The 27,487-nt window shown below is 48.3% G+C and overlaps 2 protein-coding genes across 2 annotated transcripts; both read right to left on the reverse strand.

Annotated features, from left to right (window-relative positions):
- Nucleotides 1-12,332: 12,332 nt before the first annotated feature.
- Nucleotides 12,333-14,930, reverse strand: LOC119452373 (cuticle protein 65-like). Its single transcript, XM_037714571.2, has 3 exons — nucleotides 14,780-14,930; nucleotides 13,354-13,862; nucleotides 12,333-12,429 (listed from the first exon to the last, which is right to left on the reverse strand). Coding segments are annotated over exons 1-3 (522 nt in total). The 5' UTR covers nucleotides 14,792-14,930; the 3' UTR covers nucleotides 12,333-12,428.
- A 9,248-nt stretch (nucleotides 14,931-24,178) lies between these two features.
- LOC119452374 (cuticle protein 64-like) lies at nucleotides 24,179-26,850 on the reverse strand. The gene is made up of 3 exons (XM_037714572.2): nucleotides 26,716-26,850; nucleotides 25,382-25,915; nucleotides 24,179-24,664 (listed from the first exon to the last, which is right to left on the reverse strand). The coding sequence occupies exons 1-2, from the start codon at nucleotides 26,725-26,727 to the stop codon at nucleotides 25,385-25,387; spliced, it is 543 nt and encodes a 180-aa protein (XP_037570500.1). The 5' UTR covers nucleotides 26,728-26,850; the 3' UTR covers nucleotides 24,179-24,664; nucleotides 25,382-25,384.
- Nucleotides 26,851-27,487: the final 637 nt, after the last annotated feature.

Raw genomic sequence — 27,487 nt, forward strand, 5'->3', positions numbered from 1 at the left:
CTGCGCACGTAACCCCCGGTGTTCCTCCCACTCGCTATACGCGTAAGAAACTAGTTTCTCAGGCGATTGATTGCGCCGTTACAGTCGCTATCGCGGGTTATCTTCTGCGGTGCGCGCCTACACGCGCATGAACTTGGTCCAGTCTCAGACCACACAGGAAGTGAATGGCTGCTTCTCCTTGTATACGTATTCTTCGCTTGACTCGTAATCAATTGCAAATATATTGGCGCTTGACGAATGGGACGCCTTGAAAACGAAGATCGATATATGGCTACGATAGCAGTGGTGGCAAATGTGTACATGTAAATACTGGTCTTTTAACGTTCTCAACTTAAACAGTGGGCTCTATGAGGAGACGGTGTAGTTGGGAGCTTCGGATTAATTATTACAGGTTCTTTATTGTGCGCCCAAAGCAGCGGTACACGAGGTACTTCTTGCATCCCGCCTCGTAGGGATGCGTCTTGTGCTGTCGTCAATCGAACCTGCGATCTCGTGCACAGCGGCAGAAACGGCGTCTTAGTAATTGATAATTTTGATGCTGGATTGGGCAATCCTCGCACAAGTCGTGAGATCGTAATATGCATATTTAAGAAAGTTATTACCTGCTTGATGGTTCTTTAATCGTCTTAACATTTCCTGTGGCAGATAGCACAATTCTAACCCTCGGGCTAAATTATGCGATAAGGCGGACATTACTTCGACGAGAAATCGAAATACTTAATTGATAATTAGCACAATTACACTAATTAACGTTTTAATTGCTGATGTAACGGCACATATTTAAATTTACAAATTGTAGCCGGTGCGTTCGCAAGGCATATCCACAGCACCACTTTTGAGGTATTAATTTTCAATGTGTCCGACGGAGGGCATTGGCGTTCCAGTTACTTTTGTGCTTCAATGCATAAAACAGCGTTTTCTGAAAAAAGTAGGTGGAACAACAGGGCATTCTTACGGCAACTTAGACGCCGCATATCTCCAAACCGGTGCCATTCTCAGAATTTCTTCCAAGTCGGCGTGTCTTGCAAACTCACTAGCTACAATTTGTAAATTGAAATAATTTGCCATAAACAAATATTGCAGAACTTAATTAGTGTAAGTGTTTTAATTACTCAATTAAGCATTTTGATTTCTCGTACGTAGACGTAATGACCACGTTATCGAATAATTAATTGAGCACAAATTTCAGAATTGTGCTGTCTGCCACAGGTAACATTTTAAAAATTGTTGCACCTAAAGAAACATCCTGTATATGTGAGGGCAGTGCATCTCCTGTTTCTTTTATTCGTGTCTGCTATCCGTGTTACGTCACGCTGCCCAGGCACAGCTATGAATTGAAAGCTACCTTTCAAAATCCACCTTTCACTCACTTTGCTAATGAGGTACTTTGAATTTCCCGATACATACTTGTATTGTTGTTCAAAAGTTTGAAGCAACGAAAAGAACTCAAGACTATACGAACAGAACTCAAGGCCGCGTCTAGAACCCCGTCCTCGGACGGTCTTCTAGCTATAGGCACCGAATAGGGTCGCGGCTGTTCGAGCTTCCTACATCTGGCGACGCCAGCCGCTTCAGGCTGCGACGGAAATGAGACGACAAAGAGACAGCAACATACTCGCCCCGGTTAAATACTTTGCATGAACTCTATGCTCGCTCGAATCTGATAAGCAAAGCACTCTCCGATCGTCATCAACGTTCGAACGCATACAGCCGGTCTAGAGCGCGCGTCTGCCTAGACGCCAGACGCGCGCTCCGGGCTGGCCATGATACAGCATGCACAGTTGTCCCAGGGTCCTTCAATGTACTGTATATCTAAACGTGGTAAGCACTTGCATCGAGATAAACGCGGGCGTGGGGGCCTCGTGAATGCGCAACGTATCCAACAAGGTATGACTCTAGATTCGCAGAAATTCTGCCCAAGACCTCGTTAAAAGACGTTTCCCGCGGTAAAATTCCAAAATGAAGTGCTCCAAAACGCTATATGCGGGCAACATATTAAATTACGCAAGGTAATTACAAACATTTCAGATTCGTAATGCAACCGCTTAAAAGAAACAGCTTCGTTGAAAACTGGGCCGTGATTCTGCTGTCGCTCAGGCCTGCTTTCCTTTTTGGTAATATCTAGATTGCAAATCATACATCAGAGCTTCAGTTGTTTATTATTTAGTATTAGTAAACATTAGCTTAAAAAGAATGAACAAAGAATAAAGTATTGCATCACTCGTAATTTACACTTCTTGCTGGGGATATTCTTTATTAAGTAATTCGAAAAGAATCTAAAGAATACTTCGAGAAGGAAGGTGGTTTCCTGAGTTACCGTATGTTACCAGAGCCTGCATTCAACGGCTGCATCAGCACTCACGTGGAAGAGCCTTCGTTCTCTTGTCATAAATCATATGTACCCTGCCGAGCTTATATCAGTGATCATTGTCGATATTTTAGAGCGATAGGTCTACTACTCCAGCTACAATCCAGAAAACGGCTTGTTCCGTAAATCTGACCTTCAATCTCAGCCAACGTCAAACTGAGACTTTGCCTGCGATACCGACGGCTGCTGTGTACACCGCGTGGGCGCCCATATGTTGAAAGCCATCTGCGATGTGGACAAAGTGCGCGGTCCTCATCTTCAAAGCGATCTGCGATCTGCACAACGTGCGCCGAGTGCTGGTAGCTGCGTATCCGCTGTGCTTTCAACGCTTAAAAAAAAGAAAATGTCGCAGTTTCGCCCGAAAGGCGAAGCATCCATTGCGATAGCAGAGAGAGAGAGAGAGACAGAAGAAAATGGAAAGGCAGGGAGGTTAACCAGATGGTAAGGTCCGGTAGCTATTCGGAGTAGGGATAGTGGTTTTATCGGCGGCATAAACTTGGACACATTCACTTACTAACTGAATTAACAAGTGCGGTGTCAGCGCGCACAAGCAAACATGCATAGATCACACTGAATGACCGCAGACGACTGTCAAAACGCTGGCCGCAAGCGCAGCCGCCGCAGCGGGCGAAGGTTCGTGCGGTCTATCGCTTCAGCGGAAACTGAGCGGCGAATGCACAGCGCATACAAAGGTCAGAGCCGTGTGGAGATAAGAGACGGTGCGGGCGAACGCCACAGCTGGGCAAAGTACGATGGCAGTTGTTGGCAGAGTAGAAGCTGCGCCCCCCCCCCCTCCCTCCCGCGCTGCCTTCCCGCTTTCTTGCTTTCGCGTGGGAGATGGAGTGGCAAGTTTCCCTTGCACCCGGTTGCAAGATACGCCTTTGGTGCCGGAGCACAGCGTCGCCCCGCCTCCCTACCTCCCATACCCCCACGGCCTTTCGCGCGACGGTCGCGTTTGCTTTCCGCCGTGCGTTCGCTCTCCGTGATAGCGCGAGTCCCCGCGCGCTTTCGCTCGCGCATATCGGCGCGCGGCGACGATTTTATCGCCCTTGGACTTTATACAGAACCTCACGGCGACGGCGACGGCAGAAATCCGGTTGAAGTGTCCATATAATTGCTATCGCAATAAAATTATGAGGTTTTGTGGGCCAAAACCACGATCTGATTACGAGGCACGCCGTAGTGGAGGACTCCGGAATAACTTTGAGCACCTGGGGTTCTTTGACGTGCACCTAAATCTAAGTACACGGGTAATTTCGCATTCCACCCCAATCGAAATGCGGCCGCCGTGGCTGCGATTCGATCCCGCGACCTCGTGCTTAGCAGCCTAACACCATAGCCACTAAGCAACCACGGTGGGTTGTTTCGTCGCTTAGTTCGCGTACAAGCGAGACGCAGCTTGAAGGTCAAATCGCTCGCTGGTAACTTTCTACGTTTCTTGTGGAGAACCAAAGTTGCTGTGCAATCCTTGTAGATATTTGCCAAGATATTCACGTATGCCTCCTGTACTTCATGATTACGCAATGCCTGTATGACTGCTGGTATCCCTACTGAATCAAATGCTTTTTCATAATCTATGAAAGTCATATAGACAGGTTGATTGCACTCCGCCGATTTCTCGATTACCTGATTGATGACATGGATATGATCCATCGTAGAATATCCCTTCCTCAAGCCAGCCGGTTCTCTTGGTTGGCTGAAGTCAAGTGTTGCCCTGATTCTATTTGAAATTACCTTGGTGAATATTTTAAACAATACTGAAAGCAAGCTAATGGGTCTATAATTCTTCAATTCTTTAACGTCTCCCTTCTTATGGATGAGTATAATGTTGGCGTTCTTCCAGCTCTCTGGTACACATGAAGTCGTGAGGCATTGCGTATAAACGGCCGCAAGTTTTTCAAGCATAACATCTCCTCCATCTTTGAATAAATCGACTGTTATTCCATCTTCTCTAGCAGCTTTTCCCTGGTCATGTCTTGCAAGGCCCTTCTAACTTCCAGATCTTATCAGAGTTCAAATCACCAGGTTTTAGTAGATCTTAGTAAAGAAGAGGATCCGTATTCAGAAAGCTTTTCGTTCATTGGTGCTGCCTGCTATTGGCAGGTCGACTTCTCTAATGATATTTTCGTCGTCACAACTGACTGACGTCAGCTCATACGAAGATTTCTAGCGTAAGTATTGTTTTATGGCGCTAGCACCTAGCGTCATTTTGTTTTTCAAAGAGCACACTGGAAGTCGGCCTCAGGCAACCGGAAGTTGAGGTGTCTCCGAAACTGCGAGAATATTAAAAACAGCATCTAAACGGAGCTAATAGTTCAAGTTAAGAGTTGTACAGGATGGATATGATACAGGAGCATATGTTCAGTTAAGCAAACGTCCAATTAACAATCAGGTCTTTCTCATTTATCATCGTTATGATGATTAACTATCATCATCAGCATGCTCGAGCGTCGTCGTCTTCCACAGCTGGCTCGTTGGAAACCCTCGGTGCACCAAGGAATGGGGCACCACGGCTCTTCATTCGGCATTCGTGACCGGGAACGCGCTCGTGCCACTGCTCACGCGTTCGTCGTCGTCGTCTTCTTCCAGGGGTGGCTTCATTGCCGCTCATCATTCCAGCGTAGAATTTCACTTCTCGTCTGTCGTTGTAATGGGTAGGCCGCGTTTACGGAGTATGAGCCATTGCTTAAAGGGGGTATGAGCCATTCATTGCTCGTATCCTAACGTGCGCTCCGCCGTCGTGTTAGCCGACCCACTCCGTCAATGCTGTCGCCTAGCAATCACTTACCTAGCTTCGCCCAGCCATGTCATTGCTTCGCGCCGCAATTCTTGCTTTGCTTAGTCATGACAACACTTTGTAAAGCTTGGCCATGACGTCACACTGATTACAAAGATCCTGTGACGGACGGACGGACGGACGGACGGACGGACGTGGATGGATGGATGGATGGATGGATGAATGGATGGATGGATGGATGGATGGATGGATGGATGGATGGATGGAGCACGGACGGACGGACGGACGGACGGACGGATGGATGGATGGATGGATGGATGGATGGATGGATGGATGGATGGATGGATGGATGGATGGATGGATGGATGGATGGATGGATGGATGGATGGATGGATGGATGGATGGATGGATGGATGGATGGATGGATGGATGGATGGAAGGAGCACAGCGCAGAACGCGCGTTTGTTCTCCGCCGTGGGTTCGCTCCCCCTGAAAGCACGCGTCCCTCGCCCGCTTTCACTCGCACATACAGCATACGGCGCGCGGCGACGATTTCAATACCATTGACGTCATACGGAACCTTACGGCAACGGCGACGGCGACGGTGACGCCGACGGCAGAAATCCACTTTTTGTGTCCATATAATTGCTATCGCAATAAAATGTTGCGAGGCGAGGGGGTGGTGGTGGGTGGTGGTCCGCCCCCAGAGGCACTGGCAACCGTCACCAACGCCACGCGCGTTGGGTGCGAACGCGGGCAAAAAACCGACGGCGTCGACAACAGTTCTGCGCGTTGCTGGTGTATGTCCAAGTTTACACAGCTGATAAAACTACTAGCCTTACTCCGTATAGCTATCTACTAATTTGCAATCGCAATTGATACTTCGCCTTTCGGGTGAAACTGCGACATTTTTCAGTGAGGCGACTGACCACCAAAGGAGGGAGGTGGTAGGCGAGGCGACTTAAGGAGCCTGCATGCAAAAACAGAGCTTGCATGTACGCTTCCTAATGCGACTGACCACCAAAGCTTCAATCGTTTGCATGGTGTCCTTTTCAGACAGACAGTGATTGCGTGACGTAATCCGGCGAACCAGTTCTGAGATTTGCTTTATTTGCTTATCGAAGAGGTTCAGTGTAAAACGCGCGTCTAGGTTAGATTCTATGTGCAGACCCTGGATCCTGATTTTTATCCACCTTAGCCCCACGGCTGTGCGTTAACCGAGTCCGTGATACACACACAAATCTCGTAGACTTCGCACTGAGTAAATGTCACATGGGACGGCCGAAGAAGTACAAGACTCCCGAAGAAGAAGCCGCTCAGCTGGAAGCTCGTCGTGCCGCCAACCGAGAACGAATGCGGCGATTGCGTGCTCATCCGCAGTATCATCCGGCGTATCATCAGGAGCCTAGCAAAACTTAGTCGAACGTAGTAAAACTTAGCCTAGCCTATCGAAATGGAAGAAGCTAGGTGATCACCAGCTCCGCTGTTTCTCTAGCCTTGCACAACTTAGTGCGAGCTGCGCAAATCTTTTTTTTTTTTTGGTAATGCGTTGGGGACTGACGGTCGGCTTAAACAGCTCCACTGTTAAAAAAAACACCATCAGAATTGGAGGGCGCTTAAGCTTCGCCTTTAAGAGTGGAACGCGATAGCATTCAAAGACCCATGGGTGCTTATCAGGCTGTTTTCTTTTCCTATATTCAAATTACAATCCAAAGCTATCACACCTGTAGGTTGTGCTTAAGTCGTACTTTACGATTTTCTGGTGGATCTTACTTTGAAAAATAAAATTTTTGTTCACTAACGTCTTGCACCACGCGGAGGACCTGCGTGGTCGGGGTGCTTCGGGATGATGTGGTTCGGCATGATTATTTCCGCCAGACGCTGAGGCTTAACGCCGACGCCGAAGCCGACACCGACACCGACGCCAGATTTTCTGCGACACGGGGCCCTTAACGCTTTCGCGTTAACGTCTCGTCTGGCAGCTCTCGCCACTTCGCAGCAGCAGAGGTAAGGCCACCGCTCGCCCCGACTTCACCTTCGAAAGAGTGCTGCGACAGCTATAGAGTCCACTCATAACTTAAGTGTAACTCTGTTCGCCAGTGTTAATGCTATAGTAATTAGAAAATAAAAGCACGTTGTTCGTAGCTAAAATATTACATTTAGTTGAGTATTGATACCCTGATCTTACACAAAATGTGTCACGGCGTTCAGGTTTCCACCTAAAACCAGTGACCCCAAGAGGGACATTCAGTAAGATGTGTATGGCAAAATAAAGAATGGTGAACACGAACGAAGTAATAGCGGTTTATGTATAACTACTGCTTGACGCCGGTGGGAGGTGAATCTAGAGCTTTGTTGAACGCGTCCGATGCTCCTTCTGTGGCACACCCCAGATGTCATTCTTGGGTGTTTGTGTATGTGCACTGAAAACATATCCCCTTGTCCTAAACCACGGACAAGGGGATATATTTGTTTTAGGGGCGAAGCTCCTTAGGGTGTGGGTCGTTCCCTCCTCTGTAGTATTAGTAGTAGTAGTAGTATGTAGCCACCTGTAGTTTTATGAAGTGTTCACTAGATGGCGTAAGTCCGTAGCTCTGGTTGGCAAGGAGACCGCTATGTATGTATGTATACGCATATATACATATATATATATGTATATGTATAGTATAACCGGAAGCCGACTTCCGCTTCCGTTTCCACTTCCGGTTCCGCTTCCGGTTCCGGAAGCCAGCTTCCGGCTTCCGGAGAACGCTTCCGGCGTTTTTCTCGTCCGTAGCTAGGTGCGCTGCGGTGCACAAGGGCGTTCGTTCGCGACGCGCGTTCTCTTTCTCTCGTTCCCGACGCGCGCTCTCTCTCTTTCTCGTCTCGTTCCCGAGGCGCGCTCTCTTTATCTCTCGTCCGTAGCTGTGGTTTGTCCGAATGATCCCCCGGTGCTTCGCCCACTCATCATCATTCACTTCGTGGATATGCTGTGATTTTTGTAACTGTGGTGATATTCTTGTTTTAGGGGCGAAGCTCCTTAAGCCGTGGGTCTGTACATCCTCTGTATGTAGCCACCTCTCGTTTAGTTCTTGGAGTGTTCACTAGATAGCGGTACTTGTACATCCGCCGCTCGCAGTCGCCGGATGGACAAGGCTGCAGAGCGGCGAGCGCGCAAGGCGGCGGCAGCGCGCGCTCGCAGACAGAATCCCGATGTGCGAGCCCGCGAGGCAGAAGCGCTCCGTGAAGCTGCGCGACGCCGCCACCAAGATCCTGCCGTACGTGAAAGAGAGGCCGCAGCGGCACGGCTGCGGCGTGAACAGGATCTGCAGAACGTCAGAGAACGGGAAGCGGCGAGAAAGCGCGCGTATCGGCAGGCAGACCCCGATGCAGTGAGAGCTCGTGAGGCGTCTGCAAAACGCATCAGGCGAGCTCAGCCCGAAGGTGCCGACGCGCGGTTTAAGCGAGACTTTCTAGACGTTTCGTTCGGCCATAGTTCTGGTGTGTGCGACAGATTGATGATGTAGTGGGCGAACTTTCACTGAAGAGTCACGGTTTTACCGATGATTTCCCCTCAGGAGCTTCGCCCCACTCATCATCATTCACCCCGTGGATATGCTGTGATTTTTTCTCTTATTTCAGAGCACGGACATGAGAGTTCGCTCTCGGAGGGTTATCCCTTTAGAACAAGGGATAACCCTTGTCCTAAAAAAATGTTTTTTTTTTTATCCAGCGGTCGTGTCTAAACTGTCCCACCACTCGACACATTTATGTGAACAGCATCACTGCCCCCTTAACTGGAGCGTTCCGCGATAACTCCTGATAACCAATGTCAAACTAGAGGCAGTATGAGAGCCTATTTGATGCGGTGGAATGAAAGTGCATTAAAGTGCACGCGGCTCCTCGCCTTGTCAACAACCGAGAAATTCTCTCCCATCGCAGTGTCCCGTTTATTCGACGGGCGGCGCCATCTTCCACTCGGTGGAGTCGAAGAAAAAGCTCCCATAGTTGAGGTCCATGTCTAAAATACAGGACTGCCAGCAAGCGCCACTCATGGCGATGGCGGCGGATGTGGAAATTTTTTTTTTCTATCGCAGTTGTCAGGTAGCCGATGCAAACGTAGAAAACTCGCGTAGTAGTGTGTCTTTCGATTTGTTCTACTTGCGTCTATGTTGGCTTGCCATACTTCTCAATACCATGAATTCACGGGGTAGGTGCTTTAAAAATTCTGTAGGCTTTGTTTACCGGCGAAACTGTTTACCTCTACCTCCCGTATGCATCCCCCGTATGCGTTCCCAGGGGAGGAGGGGTACCCTGGGCGGCTTACGTCCGTATCACGGTGCCTGGACAGGAATGGAGACGATACTATTGGACATGATTGTGCACGTGGAATGCGCTTCTGTGGTTATAACGTCACGTGCGTCGGAGGTGCCGGCGCTGCTGCAATCGAGGCGAGTAGAGGACAGGGGGAAAGAGTTTGGCGACGGCGCCTGTGCACGTGGCCCACGCTTCCGTGGTTATTACACCACGCGCATCGGAGGTGCCGGCACGGCTGCAGCAGTGGTTGCCGATACTATAGTGTTCTAGAATAGGGGTAGTGGGCTCAGATGACGGCTCCGCTTGAGGCCCTTGATGTCGCCTCCGAGAGATGGCGCTACAAATATTTGCACCTGAAACGTTTTGCAGTTTTTTGCCTACGCTATGCAGGTTATTTCACTGCATAGCGTAAATCTAAAGAAGTTCTTGCTGTCTGTATTACCGGAAAGGCGTCAATTCGCATTTTGTGCTCTCTCTCTCTCTCTCTCTCTCTCTCTCTATATATATATATATATATATATATATATATATATATAGGAAAGTCAGAAGCACAACTTCGCGTTTATCTTAGGTTTATTATTGACCCAACAGTTTCGGTCGGTGGACCGACCGAAACTGCGTAGAACTGCGTAGAATACAACTACGTAGAACACGTTTCTACGTAGTCTGCCATGGGACAAAAGACTTATTTTTTCTTGGCTATATTGACTGTTTTCCGTGGTCTTGAACAGACTCCTACCACAGCGCGGATAAAAGGACCGATGATTCGGGTATACCCCATCTCAGGCGCAGGCCATCTTACTGAAACAATTGAACAAGCATAAATTAAATCAGCGCGGAAAACACAGGCAACAAAGAAAGGAAGGATACAGAAAACACGCTCTCATTTCTTTTTTTTCTACCTCCTGGGGTTCTTTAACGTGCGCCGAATGCACAGTACACGAGCGTGATTGCATTTCTGTCCCATCTAAATGCGGCTGCCGCGGTGAGGAATCGAACCCGGGACGCCATAGCCGGTAAGCCACCACTGCGGGTAGCGGACGCACCAGAACCGTGGGATTACATTTAAATACCGATGATTGCGCTGGCCGGCTATGGGCCGTGCTTCGAGTGTTGCTTGCCCTTCTCGGATAAAGTTGGTCCAATAAGGAGAATTGCGAAAATGATTTTTGCTCTATATACGACGCGGACAAAGAATGAACGATACAGGACACACGAAGCACTTCACGTGTCATGTGCCCTTCGTTCTTTGTCAACGTCTTCTATAGCGCAAAAATCATTTCCGCAATGCATAAGCAGCTCGCCCAGATCCCCACTTTGACCAATAGAGAGATTCTTAAGTCAGATATTTGACAGTGTCTCTTCTGCACCGGTCACTTGACAATGTGAAGCTACCTGCATCTTCACAATCTAGCTTGTTAACGTTATATTTCTTCCGCTGCTTTAAGAGCTTATCATGAAATGTAGTTTTCGCTGTATTGTGTTGAGAGGCTTCATCTAGCGCTGTATCTGGAAGTACGGTCGACCACTGAAGTTTTCGGAGCACTAAAGTTGCGGAAAAGATACATTTTTTCGCGAATCGAGTTACGTATTGGGATAAACCGGTAAACATCACAATGGGCGTGGCGCCTTGAAGGAAGATGCACTATCTGCCAACAGCATTTTGTTCTTTTTTTTTTCTTTTAGGATACCTTGCTTCGAAAAATTTTGTGGTTGGAAATGCTTGCCTGAAGTGTGAGAGAAAGGGCAACGGCAGCAGGGAATGGATCTTTAGAGGATTCAATACATGGTGGTGGTGGTGAATTGTAGCAACAGGCGGGTTTAGCCTGATGATTAAGGCCGGCAATTGCTCCGCCCGAGTATCTCTTAAAATATCTCGTAAGAATTCGACAAGGAGACGTAAAATTTCTTTGCGGGATATAACTGATCAATCGGGAAATGCAAGGTGTTGCAGGCACGCACGTGGAAGGTCCTTTTTTTTGCAGATTCTCCGGGAGAGCGTCCCTTTCATCTTGGAATTTCGGGCACAACCACAGAAAGTGTTCAATGTCTCCTGTCTCGTCGCATGCCGTACAGTTCGGAGAATTGATTCGCCCCGTCTTAAATAACCAGGCCGGTGTACTAGCAGATCCTGTCCTTATTCGATGTGGAAGTGAGGCTTCATGTATGTTGGTCCATGCCTGTGCCAGCCTCAGTCAAGCTGTACTTACGACGATAGTGTGCTTTTCGCTGAGATGACACGGTGTCTGGTAATGAGGTCGTGTGGTCGTACTTTTGTGGGGTATGGATGTTAGAACTCTCGTGGGTCGTGCTTTTGGTGCTCAGTAAAGAAACCTAGACGATCGAAAACAGTCATGTCCCCCCCCCCCCCCCCCAACTGTGATGTGTATCACAGCTTCTACTTGAAGTTCAAACGTTGGGCCCAAGAAATATTTTTTTTTTTTTGCAGCTGCTTAGTGTTTGGGTCACAAGTGCTTAGGAGCACGTGTACTTTCTTTAAGTATTGTTAGCTGAAAATGCACTTTACCCCGCTAATCTTTCGAACAAGTCGAAGTCGAAGCGATCCTCTTGGCACACAGTGTTCCTTGTATACTGGGAATCTTGTGCTCGTGTATCTCCATTTGTTGGGTGCCCTGTGTGAAGGGCTCCTATATTAACTTATTAAAGAGTCCAGAGACACTCATATGGCACTTCATGATGCACTTTTTTATTGAACAGACCCTTCAAGCAACCTTGCCCACGAAGCAAAAAAAAATTCTTTTGGTGATATATTATACAGTTTTAGCTGCCCTGGAATCTAATATGAAACCAGATCAACACTTAATTCCCAAGGCTTCCCGTATGCTACGTATAAGCTTTGTTATATTTTTTTTCCATTTTGCATCGAATGACAAGAGCTTGACGAAGTCCTCCTAAGCGTCTATATGTATAATTTAAAAATTTTCTATGGCCCAGTCAACTAGCGTAAGTCCAGCGCGTTGATGTGCCGATGAGGTGAGGGCATCCAGCGAACTCTCATGTCCGTGCTCTGCAATAAGAGAAAAACAAGAATATCACCACAGTTACAAAAATAATCGCGTGCAAAAGCGATTTTCATCTGCATCACCCTTAATTCCTGTAGGGCCTCATGCTCTATAGTATGGAATCTAGCAGCGAAAAAAAAAAAGCTGGATGCTGTGAAGAAGGCAGGCACAACGTCGCACCACGTCTTCACTGCGTACTGTGTTTTCAGCTTTCTGCTTTCCTTCTAAACATGCACCAACCAGCCCCGTTCAGCCTACTACTGCTGTCGCTGCTCTAGTTTTGTGCAATGCCAAACACCTTTGCTATGGAGCGGGGGATAAGTCCAGTGCTACAGAGCACAGAAATCGATATCTCATAATTGACATATAGTTTCGATTCAAGCCAAACTAATCATGCTCAGATGCGACTACATTGACGTGCATGTATACCTTTCCCCGATGGAGCGTTGCGAATTTCTTGGAACCCAGTATCTACAGCCAGATTACGGTTTCTTTGATACACAAAAAGCGGTTCACGCGTTCTCTAGTTAAGAGTGCCGACGGCTGTGAATGCGCACATTACGCAATACCTATATCAAGACTATCAACTTAGTGCCAAGAATCAGGCAGCGTGCATTTAGTAGACAGCCCCAGGCACGCTGCTCCTTGATCTTCCAAGAAAAGAGGCAAGTGACTAATGTTCAGCACGTTCGGTGTGACTAAGGTGCAGCTTCTTGCTGCAGTCTGATCATACCAATTTTCCTTTGCATGTTTAAGAAACGTAGGAAGCTTGACGGGACTAAATACACAAGATGGCCATGTGGGGCCCCTCGCAAGAGCTCGGCAGACCAAGCAATTGAAATCCCAGATATAATTAAAACAAAAAACAAAAACACGGCAGAAAGCAACGTCTGACTTTCTCTTTTCTCGCTACTGTCGCTTCGACTTACCAGCCCTTGTGTCCGTAGCCGTAGCCGCCGTAGCCGCCGAAGGCACCGAGTCCACCAAAACCGTATCCGTGGCCAAGACCGTATCCACCGAAGGCAACGGCGGGGGCGGCAGCGACGGCCACTGGGGCAGCAACGGCCACTGGGGCAGCGACCGCCACGGGGCGGGCGACAAACACGGGGCGGGCCACAGCTACGGGGCGGGCGACGGCAACTGGAGCAGCGACGGCGACGGCGGGAGCGGCAGCGACTCCGTAGCCTCCGTAGCCACCGTAGCCGCCGTAGCCGTGACCATGTCCGCCGACCAGGATGGCAGCTCCACCAGCGCTGTGGCCGTAGGAGAAGGACGCTCTCTTGGCAACGGCCGGAGCGGCAACGGCGACGCCGTGGCCGTAGCCGAGGCCGTGGCCGTAGCCGAGGCCAGCGCCGTAGCCGAGGCCAGCGCCGTAGCCGCTGTAGCCGCCGACGAAGCCGGCGGAGGCGGCGGAGATGACTCCGAGGAGAACGGCGAGCTGTGGGGAGAGACGCGGGCGCGAACGGGGTCGTGTGATGAGCATGCGCCAGCCTACATTTTTACAGGATCGGTCAAAAGCACTAAGTAGCTCGCTACCGGTGTAAACAAATCCTCGTAGTTGAGGTTGCTGAGACAAATCCCGTGTGACACGGGTGAAGCCGACGTTCTTAAGCCTGACGAAGCCTGAGGATGAGCAATTGCTGTGCAGCGTCGAGGCTGTGGTGAGGACATGATGCCACAAGATGCTAAACATTTATAGCTGCTCGCTGGCAGTTGGTCATGATGACACCACTATCTGATCTTTGCATTTATAGCAAAAGATTTACATATTAGAAAAATCGGAAGAGCAAGCTCACTAACCAAACGGCTGCTAAGAAAATGAACAAGCTCAGTCTAATTCTGAACACTTCTGGACTGCCTAAGAAAGAAAAGTTTAGTTTAGATTGTAATATTGGAAACCTAATCAGGCATCATTCGTGCACAACCTGATGCTTTCTAAGTGTGAGGGGTGCTGCTCAAAGGCGTTGTACGAGGTGCAAACTAATGCCCGAACCGCGCCGAAACTGACACTTTTAAAGTGTCACACCACAGCTATCAATGTGGAGCCTAGTACAAGTGGCATGATTCAAAAGTCGTGACGATTTGTGCCTTTTTGTACTTTTCTTTTTCGATTAATTGGTAACTTCACGCCCCAGTGCTCTCTAGCACGCTTCTGAAGCCTTCAAGGACAAACTTTGCACTGAAATGTTACTGTTGAAGCACAATGTCAACACCTCAACCAGAAGGTGTACTTCTGAATTGGAGCTGAAATCATTTCTGTCATCAAACACAACATAGCTAAGGGATGAGCCTCAGGTTTCAACGCCGAGCTACGGGAGACGCCGTGTATTCCTTCAAGGCTACACTAATACTCACAAGGGCGTTCATGGTGATGGAGCTGTTAGTTCCTGCTAAGAGCGCTGAACAGAGAAAACAAGGTGTGTGGAACCCTTCTAACGGTTCGTCGCGTTTTTATACTCGAAACTGCGGCCCGCTCTCGTGCGAAGGCGACCGAGCGCGCGGCGAGCGGCTATCGAACAAAAAGAAAACAAAAAGATAGAAAACCGGACGCCGTAGTAGCCAATGGTCGCCGCGGGCTTCTTTCTCTCAGGAAGCACAGAAATGGGCAAGAACCCGAGGGAAAGGGTGTAACAACGGGCGAGCGCTGGGGGGGGGGGGGGGTGAAGTGGGCGCGGTGATGGCAAAATGTGATCCCCGCCACCAGGAGAGGTCCGACGGCAAAAAAGCTCGGCAGTACAGCGGTTCGAGAGGCCCCCAGCCTGGCGTCCGCACATAGCACCTGTCCAAGCTAACCCCCTCTCCCACGAAAGTGGGCACCGAAGCATCTCGCCCCTTTGGTCAGTCGGCAGCTCCAGAAAGCACAAAAGACGAAAACGAACAGGAGGGGGTTGCAATGAAGCCGAACGCACGGTGATACACACTCTCTCCGCCATACCGCGCTCGCAGGGCAAGGAACCGGCCGCCGTTGTAACTACCGGCACCGCCCGCCCGCCCGCTAGCGCACTTTCCCATCTCGCGAGAGCACAACGGGACCGTCCCAGGGTGACCGGGGGGAGACCGTCCTGAATCTCTCCTCCGCATCAGCCAAGGCTGCGCGCACCGGCGAAGCCCCGCGACGCAAGAACGGGAACACGTGGTCCCCGTGACGCCGGCGTCGAGCGCCCAGCAGTCGTTGATGAGCGACTAATGCAAGGCTTCAAGATCCGGGGGTTATCTATGGCGCCCGAGGGGCTCGGGAAATGGTTGGGCTGAGAGTCGGTCAGCGGTAGCGCGTGTCGCCAGCGCCGGTCGAATTCCAGTCAGTGAAAGCGTTGTTAAATCGTTGATTGCGCGAGGTATTGCAGTTTCAGAGCGATGATTCGACCTCGCCGCTGTGATGTAATCGTAGGTTTGTCGCGCAAAGCAGCAGAGACAAATGGGAAGTAAAAAAAAAAAACATGAGGGCTGTTTTCAAGAAATAAGTTTATTGGAAACAGGCGAGCTCGATGGCCAAAGCAAGACTCCTCGGCGCGAGCAAGACAGCATTCAGGGATGACAATTCGTTTTTCGGTGACGAGATGGACAGATTTGCAGCGGTCATTTCCAACATTTCCGTTTTTTTTTTCTGCTAACTTGAGCAATGTGCAGACTAAGCCATCATTCCGTTAGGACAACGCTTAGCCATCACACCGCTCAGCCGGGCAACAGTGCCCTACCTTTAATTGCGGCGAGTATTATCGAAATACCTGATCATTGCTTCGCATTCGTACAAACAGTTCTATCACTACAGTGTGTCATTGCAAGCAATGGCAGCGTGCTGTTAGGTCACGTGGCCGGCCTGGCACAACACCCAAGGTGATGACTGCAAGGAAGCGGAAGCTGGCGTGTTCTCTTTTCGTCGATCTACGTTACAGCGCGAACGCGTCCTGGGTAGATAAACCGGTGTGCTGCCGCGCCTTTCTACAGCCAGAACATACTGAACAAGTCGAATACGTTCTGGCTGCTGGCAACATTCATTCAGCTCGGAATACATCATCATCAGCCTATATTTTATGTCCACTGCAGGACGAAGGCCTCTCCCTGCGATCTCCAATTACCCCTGTCTTGCGCTAGCGTATTCCAACTTGCGCCTGCAAATTTCCTAACTTCATCATCCCATCTGGTTTTCTGCCACCTCGACTGCGCTTCCCTTCTCTTGGTATCCATTCTGTAACCCTAATGGTCCACCGGTTATCCATCCTACGCATTACATGACCTGCCCAGCTCCATTTCTTCCGCTTAATGTCAACTAGAATATCGGCTATCCCCGTTTGTTCTCTGATCCACACCGCTCTCTTCCTGTCTCTTAACGTTAGTCCTAAGATTTTTCGTTCCATCGCTCTTTGTGCGGCCCTTAACTTGTTCTCGAGCTTCTTTGTTAACCTCCAAGTTTCTGCCCCATATGTTAGCACCGGTAGAATGCACTGATTGTACACTTTTCTCTTCAACGACAGTGGTAAGCTCGCAGTCAGGATTTGGTAATGCCTGCCGTATGCACTCCAACCCAATTTTATTCTTCGACCTAGCATATACTACCTCGTAAAAAGTCGTGACACTAATTACCCATCCTGTCTTTCGTTCTATGTCCTTTTGAGTGCCCTGTTAAGTGCAGCTTGTGTACCTTATTCTGTTTGCTTAAGCCGCACACAGGACACGTTCGGTTTTGGTTTCTATCTAAATATGGCACACACCCATAAAGGGGATTTGCCAAGAGTCGGGTAGAACTAGAAAACTCATTTAGTCGTGCCTAGAAAGAAACAAGAACATTTGGGACAAGACAAAGGAAAGGTGAAATATCATAATGTACAATAATTTGGTTAAGAAACCGTCTGGATTCGGGAAAAATTTAATGGCGAGACCCGGGCCCGGCCCGTGCCCGGACATAAGCTACGTTATCCGCCCGGCCCGGCCCGCCACCCCTTTACCTTAGGCCCGAGCCCGGCCCGAGACCGAAAAATAATGGAAAAAAAAATTCATAAATGGCGAATTACAATTGCCCAAGAGAAGAAGTTCACAAAGACATAATTTGGGAAATATAAACATCCATGTTAACACGATCAATCTATTACTCTTAAATATATCTTGATAAATATGAAAAACGACTGCAAGAGAGCAAGAAAATATTTATTGTCTCAGCTTGAGGTCAGGCCTGTGAATATATAAGGAAAGGATTCCGGCATAATCTCACTGTGTTACCAACCACCACTCTTGATACCGAATGGCTCTTAGTGAAAAAGAAATCTCGTTTTAAATGCGAAGCATTTCTTGGCAAAAATTTGCCACTTTGACAGTATCTATCTATCTATCTATCTATCTATCTATCTATCTATCTATCTATCTATCTATCTAGCCGCCTGCCTCTTGGTGCTCTCATGGTCATTTTGTTAAATTGGTAAGGACAAAAATTGGCATAGTATGACAAGAGTATATGACGAACATAAATGATAAGTCATGACAAGAATATTATGACGCGTGTGTCATGTGGGTCATGGAACAGCCGCCTTTGTCTTGGTGCTCTCGTGGTCGTTTCGTTAACTTGGTATGTAACTGGAATGGGTTCGGCCTTGGGTACTAAGTGAATGAAACTCTAAAGAATGACGTTAGAAGTCATAATCATGAGCATGACTCAGCAAAAGTGACGATGACTCAGCGAAAATGATTAACCCTAACGAACCACTGGAATGGGTTCGGACGTGGGCACTAAGTGAAGGAAACACTAAAGGATGATGATAGAAGTCCTAGTCACGAGCATGACTAAGCAAAAATGACCGTGACTCAGCGGGAAATGATTAGCACTCAAAAACCACTGAAATGGGTTCGGACATGGGTACCAAGTGAAGGAAACACAAAAGAGTGATGCTATAAGTCATAGTCATGAGCATGGCTCAGCAAAAATGACCGTGACTCAGCGAAAAATGATTAACACTCAAAAACCACTGAAATGGGTTCGGACATGGGTACTAAGTGAAGGAAACATTAAAAGATGATAATAGAAGTCATAGTCACGACCATGACTAAGTAAAAATGACAATGACTCAGCGAAAAATGATTAACAATCAAAATCCACTGGAATGGGTTTGGACGTGGGCACTGAGTGAATGAAACACTAAAGGATGATGGTAGAAGTCATAGTCATGAGCATGATTCAGCGAAAATGACAATGACGCAGTGAAAAGAAGTTAACACTCAAAAGCCACTGAAATGAGTTCGGACATAAATGATAGGTCATTGTCATGACATGCGTGTCATGTAGGTCATGAAACAGCTGCCTACGTCTTTGTGCTCTCATGGTCATTCCGTTAAGTTGGTCGGCTCCCCGCACTCTGCTTCGCATAACAACGATTCCCACAGGGTGTGGGATCTGCCAGCTTTTTTATTGGTAAAATGTAAATTATAGTACCAACTCTTATCACTGCTTCCTTTAGTCCTCTTGCTGCAAAATTTCGGTAAATAATAACTTCATACCTCGGTTTTATCCGTATACTGTCATTCTGAATATGTATTTTATGTTACTAGCATTTCCTGTTCTGCAACTTGTTCGCTGTATTCCTGCCTCATTTTTTTTTTTCATGTAACTTTCATCGAGGGTTCCGGTACAGTCACTTACCTTGGGACTCTCGTCTGTATGTGTGTGTGTATGTCTTTCATCTTTAAGCAAAATAAGGATTGATTGATTGATTGATTGAATGATTGATTGATTGATTGATTGATTGATTGATTGATTGATTGACACTCAAGCTCACGGCCAAAAGCTTTCGAGCGGATGTCCGGCCCGATGTCACACTGCTTTGCTTGGCATGCGTCTAAAAAAAATGACGTCAAGGAAAGCATGGTGGAAATTACGAGCATTTTAATGAAATGAAGAACTAATATCGAGTAAGGGTTAAATTTGGGATAAATGTAACATTCTAAATAAACGAAATGGAAGGTGAAAGTTGAGCAAACGGCAAACTTGTCGCCGCTGGTAGCCGAACTCACAACCTCCACAACACGCTCGTGATGCTCTACGAATTGAGCTAACGTGGACCCTTGTATCCCTGTGCACTTTCTTGGATGTTCGATTGTGTGTACGAAACCTAGCTCTCTAGGAGAGTTCACAAGGTGCTACTCAGAACCATGGCTTCGGTTAGGTCTAGAATACCCGGTCACTTGCAGGCTTTTTCAAGCTTCCGTTTTTACTCATGTGAAATTCTTCCAATTCAAGGAAACAGTCAATGAGTAAGCTTCCCTTCTACTTAATAGCGTAGGGTAGACAACCCAAACTATCACCGGGTAAACTCCCGGCTTTTTTACACACTCTTACTCTGTGTCTATCAATCTGATTATCTATACATATCGACACGAGACTGCGAGCAATGTGTCAGTGGCAGTGATCGTACGATTCAGGCGTTCAATAATGGAAGGTGGTTCGTTTGAGGGTGGTACGCGGTCATAAGCTTGTGTTTGGTGGCACAAGAATCTTTTTCGCCCTTGTATGCTTGCGTCGAACGTTTGTTACAAAAAATCTAACTCCACTGCGTCCCTAGTTATACTATCTTTGTGTTCGAGAAGGCAACCTGTGTCCAAAAAAGCGTTCTGTTAGAGGAAAGGGTAGGTGAGGAAGGCAAGGAATATGCTAAGCCAAATGAAAGACAGTTGCTGGAGCCCCTGAGACCGTAATGAGGCGGATGCAGTGCTGCTAGAATCTAGGACTGCTGTTAAATTTAGCTCGACCTTCGGCAAGGACGTTTCTTCCGTTGCAGGAAAGTTTAGACAAACAACATTCGAGCCAAGATCAGCAAGCACGCTGGCCACGTCAGTGGTATGGTAATACGACGCACAGTAAACTACAGGCAAAAGAAAATGTTGGAAAGGTCTGAATGAATGCTACACGAGCAACACTCGCAATGTATGCTCACGCCATCACAATGGACAACTGACGGCGGAAAAGAGAGAGAGAGAGAAACTTGAGAGTCTAGAGACTACACAATCCAGACTGCAGTTCTTACTACGCTCGATTCAGGAGCGATTCTGGCGTCCACGTTGCATTTACATACTCTGAAGGTCTGTCCAACGCGAGCACGCCCCTGTTTCAAAGAACTGCTCTGTGCAGTGAAAATAACAGGAATACGCTGGAGCGACGGTCGACCACACCTTTTCTAATACGCAGCGGGTGCTTAAATTAAAGTCATGAAAATATGAGGCAGGCAAGCTGTTGAGTTAATCTCTACCGTTCTGTGGCGCTCCGAGCCGTGGAAGTGCACACTGGCATCCTCATGAATATTGATTGCATCGGCCCAGCGCCGACGGCCTGCCTCAATAACCAGACCAGCTCGAACGAACTGGGCAAAATGAAACATGCAAGAGAGACTCCGCCCCCTTTTCCGCTCTTGCAGAGATAGCCCGAGTTATCGGTAGCGAATACTGGCTCAGTCTGGGTTGACTAGTACCACTGTTGCTCGCTGCAAACGGACTAACCAGATTGACCTCGAGCGAGAACTGTACTAGTGGTTCGTCGCTGGCCGCAAGGACATTCAGTTAAGCCACTGGTTTATACTGTAGATGCGTATAAATGGTGGCCCGCAGCTGTTATCTTTAAATCGCAAAAGTGCCTACGCGTGCATATCATGCGGACGAAAGTATGCTATAAAATCGATCAGCGTGCATACCTTGATTGATACACTTGCGATATGGGACGATGATTGGCCTGATAGCCTCCATCCGTGTGCTCCATAGTCTTCATTTCGATGCTTGCATTAAAACACGACTGACTCTCTCCGATAAAAAGTAATTAGGTTGCAAGAATGTGCGATAGGGTGAAGATGTAGATAAAGGAACTAAGTCAAATTGGTATATTCTTAAAGTACACATTATATGCCGGCAAACCTAACGAAGGAAAAAGAGCAAGCCCTCCTAGCGTAAAGTCAGCGAAGCATTTTGTGTCGTATTTCGTGCTCTCACTTCGAACGTTCTCGTTGTTTTTCTTTAAGCAAATGTCTGTCGTCTACCTTCCTTAACTTTTAAAGCGAAGCTCTCTTTACCCCTTCTCAGGGGTTTGTCGTTCAGCATCATTTCTTCATTGGTGTAGGCACTGTGATGGTGTAGCGGACGTAGTCCACGTGGTTTGGACCTGTCCTAGCTTTGCTGAGCCAGATAGATGTAGAGAATTCTGGGAGTCCTTGCTATACTCAACGAAGAAGAAAATGCTCAACGACAAGTCATCGGTCTCGCCCTGACCGCCGCCGCGTCCCAAGGGCTCCCGGCCGACGGTTAGGGAGGATGAGCGTGGGTTCACGCTGAAGCCTCTACCCCGTCATCTATTTGGCGGGTGCAAATAAAGTCACTTCTCTCTCTCTCTCTCTCATTGGGTAGTTTTATGAATATATATATAGCCAAATTTGTCCAGAAGGTATAAGTGTTGCATGCTGTCTTACTGAAAGTACGTAAAGTTATTTCAAGCACTGTGTGTATGTCACTGGGTTTATGTAACCCAACAGACAACTTCAGCACTGGGTACGTGGAGCTGGGTACTTGAGGCATGGTATGTGCCCATTCTCGGGCAATGCCCCAACATAGATGTGCCACCCTCACACAATGATTATAATTAATTGTCTATGTTTGCCCGTAGTAATATCTAGAGGGCGCACACATTGTCGAAGTGTTCGACAACGTTCGAACAAGGGGCGTTTCAGGCGGAAGCCATCGTTTCGACAAGGCCCCTTGTAGAAGCGTTGGGTCCAGCCTTGAAACACCCCTTGTTCCACCATTCTTGAACACTTCATATGCACATGTTCCTGTGAACCTATCTTGTTTGGCCACATTGCTGACTTTCTTTTTTTTTTTGGTACCGTAGTAGAAAAGGCAAATCTCCCAATCTGTCACCGATATTTCGACAGGGCGACTTCTCTCCACCTTGGCGCAAAAACCCAACTTCCTTGCCTTTGCCAGAGCCTTGTCAAGTGTATTCCTCTTGGTGTTACCCAAAATGACCTTAGTGAAGACACTTTCCATACCACTGTCAAACTATTTTCACACATTCGACTAGAAGGCATGCTTTCGCCTTGACGAAGACCAGTTTAATCACTTAGGTCACAGCTCCAGAAAGGAGTATTGCCGTGCGCAAAAGTTTCGACAAGGGGACTTAGCTTCACCTTGTCGAATACGAGTTCTCTCGTCTACAAGTGGTTCTGCCTTATCCTTGACGGAGACAAACTTATTGTCGAAACGTTGACACCGGAGTGACACCTTCATCTGCTATTAAATTCTTTTGCTGAATGTGCTGTAAATTACCGTGCACATCATACAGATCTACCTGCTAAAATACCACACGGTGCCACCTTTGTCATAAGTTCTGCTCCTTTATTTGTTTTTATCAGCTTCTGTTTTTTTTTCTGTTTTTCTGTTTTCATGTAGATTGTGGAATTGTGCAACCTACTTATCCTCGAACCCTTCTGTTACTTGCTTTACCTTCATCATCATCAGCCTATATTTTATGTCCACTGCAGGACGAAGGCCTCTCTCTGCGATCTTTTGCGATCTTTACCTTATTGATACATAAATATAGGTATCATTGATATCTTTTCAACGTTCATTTCATTCTATACCTCACAAAAAGTCATCGATGCGCTATCAAACTTGAAGTAATAATCATCCAGACATAAATTTTAGCCCTTAAGCATAGAACTCTCCATAAAGTGCATAGCTCGTGTAATATAGCATCATGAAGAAACTAAGCTCAAAGAATCACCTGTGATTCAGACAATTTATTTGAATGACGCGCACTGTCTCCTGAGGTATACGGTACCCGAAGTGTACGGTCCCCTAAGTACAACCCTTTACTTTTTGGTTCAGGCGAGGGAAATCTAAGGCTATCGTTTCGATAAACAAGGCAACCTAGGAAGTAACAGGTCTGCGCTCTGAGATTTTTCGCAAGTTTCCCACAATCATCTAGCATGTAATCTATATAAAATTTAATGCCGTAAGTGATCGTAAGCAAGCAGCTGCGGGCTCTCGCTTAAACGTTTTGTACGAATGCTCGCGCATCGTTAATGGTGATTTAGGCTGCACAATAAATCTTAAAATAGGGGAGTACGGTGCTAGTTGTGGATATACGATGCACTTCCCATGTCTATTACTTGCGTTATGTGCACCGTAACATCATTTAGTAAAGGAATCCGACACAGCTACAAAATTGTAAGAAAATCGGCGAGAAAAGCAAGGCCACGCCGTACTTCTATTTTGGAGCTGTTCCCGTAGGAAACGTAGTCAGAATACACTACGCTTCTTATTTTTTAACTGAATTTTGTCATGAAGTTCTCACAGGTACGTTTGCTGTAAATACAAGCGTCAAAATCTTCCTTGTGTGTACAGCAGACACCACTTAAGTCCGAGAATGCCAATTTTTCCTTCCCGCAGCCAACTCCAGGAAAGCGAGCTTTCTGTCTTGCAACCGCGTTATGTAAGAAAGCCACCACAGCGGAGCAGCCGTTTATTCGCGACGCAGGATAACGTTGGCGTACTGGTACCTCGAGCTTCTCGCCTCAGGACACTAAATGCGAAGTGTTGTACGGTTAAACTAACTACTCTTATTCTAAGCTATGCACCTAGTTCTTCAGACTGCCACGTTTTAAAGCCCTTCAGAAATAACTTTTCGGTGAGTCAGCGAGCACTGTTATTTGATGCACTTTTTTTTTTTTTTCACTTCGTGGAAATCAAACAGCACGCTTCGGTGCAGGTTTCTCGGAAGCTTTCGTTTATTTTCCCAAGCTTTGTTACAAGCAAAGCGAGGATATACACAAGTCATGAAATAAAGAAAAGAGAAGTAAGGGATATACAAAGCCACTGAACTCCTACGTATGAACTGCCGAAGTCCAAGAAAAAAAAAATGAAGCCCTATGAATGATAACGTGTGCGCGCATGAGGTAGCCCCAAATGTGTGCTTTCTTTAAAGCCCATTTCCCGATAATACAAACGAGCAGCTACAGCGCCTACAGCTTGTTTTGTCCGCAAAAGATACGGTTCGTCGTGCCTTTCCATTTTATCTCCCTTGATCCCGCGAAAGTGCAAAACCGCAAAGCGTTTTGTTTTTCAATAACTTAAACATTTTATTAACGACAACAACCAATGACTCTTGGCCGGCTGCGTAGACCAACGCAAGCCGGGCACTCTTGCAGTCCTTGTCCCAAGGGCCGGTCTTCTGGCGGGACCATCCATTCAGTATTTGTTTCCTAAGTGAGGTGGTACCTGCAGTAAAAATTAAAAAAAAATAAAGCAAACATGTCAGTCATCTGAAGACAACATCACCGTCCTGCGGATCCCAACATCAAAATTTCAGCTGCTAACTATAACATCAGTTTATCTGGTTCCTATATCATATTATGCGGCATGCAGTTTTAGGTGTTCTCACCGTGGAAGGGTAACATGAGCATCCCAGTGTGCATAATTGCTTCCCCTTATAGTCGCCGTGGAGTAAAGAGTACAACACTCAACAGCCTGATCCTCGTCCATTATAATTTTCATAAGAGACCTGTCCTTTATCCTATTGTTCATTTTTGTCAGACTGTTAGGTGATACAATGCGAAGCCATATTAGCCACAAATTAGGCAAGTCATTCGGCAATACAGCTCATTATTCAACTAAGTTTACGGGAGACCTGCTTCAAGCTGCTGTACCAACACGGCGATCATGTGCTTGCGGTCAATACTTTGCGTACGCCACCAATGCAAAACCTTAGGGTAGAGACGCTTGGGTAGAGACAACCGTATATAGTCCAGGACAGGGCACTATTCCGGACACTCGAATTCCGTCACGTTGGCTTTTCAAGCTAATCGGAAAGGCCGTAGCACCCAACAATAGCTGACACGTGGCCGATTACAAGTAGCGAATCCGATTTATAAAGCGAAATTTGACGGTGCCCCGAGAACCGCACCCCAAATACCTTCCAACTTGAGACAGACGTACCGCTTAGTACTTCTTGAAGCCAAGACCATAGCCGCCGTAGCCGCCGAGGCCGTAGCCGTGTCCGTAGCCAAGACCAACACCATAGCCAAGACCAGCGCCATAACCGCCATAGCCGAGGCCAACACCGTATCCACCGACGGCGACGGCTGGAGCGGCGACAGCCACGGCGGGAGCGGCGACGGCGACGGCAGCGGCGGGGCGGGCGACAGCGACGGGAGCAGCGACAGCGCGGGCGGTGTAGCTCACGCCGTGGTTAACGTGGCTGGCGTAGGAGGAGCCGACGAGGGCGGCAGAGGGACGGGCGTAAGCCACAGCAGGGGCGGCGACGGCGACCGGGGCGGCAGCGACAGCGACGGGAGCGGCAGCGACAGCGACACCGTGTCCGTAGCCGCCATAGCCGAGACCACCGTAGCCGAGACCACCGTAGCCGAGGCCGTAACCGTGGCCATAACCGTGGCCGCCGTAGCCGCCACCGAACAGGCCGAGGCCACCGGCGTTGGCGACGGCGATGAGTCCCAGAAGGGCAACGACGGCCTGCGAAAGGAAACGTTGGAATGATCATTGCTGTTGCGAAGTGCAGCAGCGTGAAGAAAACGACTACAGCTCTGACGCCTCACGACTGTGTAGACTCGAGCGCTACGCAAGTTGGCGATTTTTAAGCTTGTACGCTATTGAAGTTTGCGCTCGCAGTGCGACCGTCTTTGAGTGGTGCGTCATTGTTGAACGTTAAGCTTAAGAAAACTGGAAGTGTGTGACTTCCTGAAGCGTTTTCAGAGAAACGCGAGCAGTAGAAGCTAGAAAGGGAAAAGCATGAAGTCTGAATAAACACATGATGAAGGTGGTAATTCTACGGCCGAAGCTATCTTTCTTAATGTATATTTGGGGCACGGCGGCACATATAGCTCGCCGACATCAGTTTCCCACAATACAGACGCACGCCTTACTTCTGCACAGTGACTAGAAGAAACAAAGTCGAGATTTGTCCGCAAGTCCGAATCTGGCATTCAAGGTTAAAGGCCCTACGACACAAGTAAGCGTGCCCCGCGTATGCCAAACGTAATTTGAAATATCTGCGATATGCGTAGATTTTGCTTTTGTCTTTGTAATCCTACACCGCGCCACATAGAAGGAAAGCTTGGTGGCGGCATCCGACTTTCCTCGACTTAAGCTTCACGAGTTTCGGGTAATGAGTGACCGTCAATCCTTTCTTGGTGTTCCGCGACCAACCCGAAACCTCCACGGGCCCCACCGCACCAGCAATCCTCGGCCCGGCGTGTAGATAGAGAACGTTCTTCGGGGCAGCCGGCACAACTGCGGCAGCGAATTGTACTTACGAAGGAGTTCATGGTTGGCTTGTTACTCGTGGACTCGAGAAGACCAGTGAGTTGTCCCGCCGTCCGCCGGCCCCTTATATACTTCGGGCGCACACAGCACACCTTTTCCGCCTCACAGGCGAGAATGAGGGGGGTCAGTGAGACTGACCGTAAGAGAGAGGGCAAGGGGGGAAGTAGTCGCACCCTTCCTCCCCACACACGCACGCACACCTTCTCCTTTCGCTTGACCCTAAAGCTCCGCGCGCACGCGGTCCGGCAGCCAATGATCTCGGCCAGGGATCGCAGTGGTGAGCGGAAGGGGGGAGCCGTTAAAGGACGCCGCACGAAGCAAGCCGCCTTGGGCGTGTCGCACGCCGGCGAGGCAGCGCGGATGAGGAGGCAACGGACGATACACGCTCGCGCTGGCCGCACCGCCGACCACGTCCGCCGCTCGTGGCCAAGGTCGTTGATGGCGGTGGCGTTCCTTTCGTTTCCACATGGCCCTGCGGCAGGACGCCGCTTCTGGCCAGAGGCGGCCGCAGAATGAGGGGGGCGAGGACGTGGAAAGGAGGCCGATCAGAGGTTGTGAGGCGGGAGATTGGTGCATTCCGGCATTTTACTGTGTAGGGCGGTGCTTTTTTTTTTTCTTTAATTGCAGAAACTCAACACCTCGACAACCGGTTGCCGGAAAATTCAGTAACGCAGAAGTGGTTGTGTCACGTGCTACGCACGATCGGGTCTTGACCAGACATCTTTCTAGGCTACCTTCTGCGAGGTTGTCTGTATGAATGTA

Source organism: Dermacentor silvarum, chromosome 5 (genome assembly GCF_013339745.2).
Source record: "Dermacentor silvarum isolate Dsil-2018 chromosome 5, BIME_Dsil_1.4, whole genome shotgun sequence".
In the NCBI taxonomy this organism is placed as follows: Eukaryota; Metazoa; Arthropoda; class Arachnida; order Ixodida; family Ixodidae; genus Dermacentor; species Dermacentor silvarum.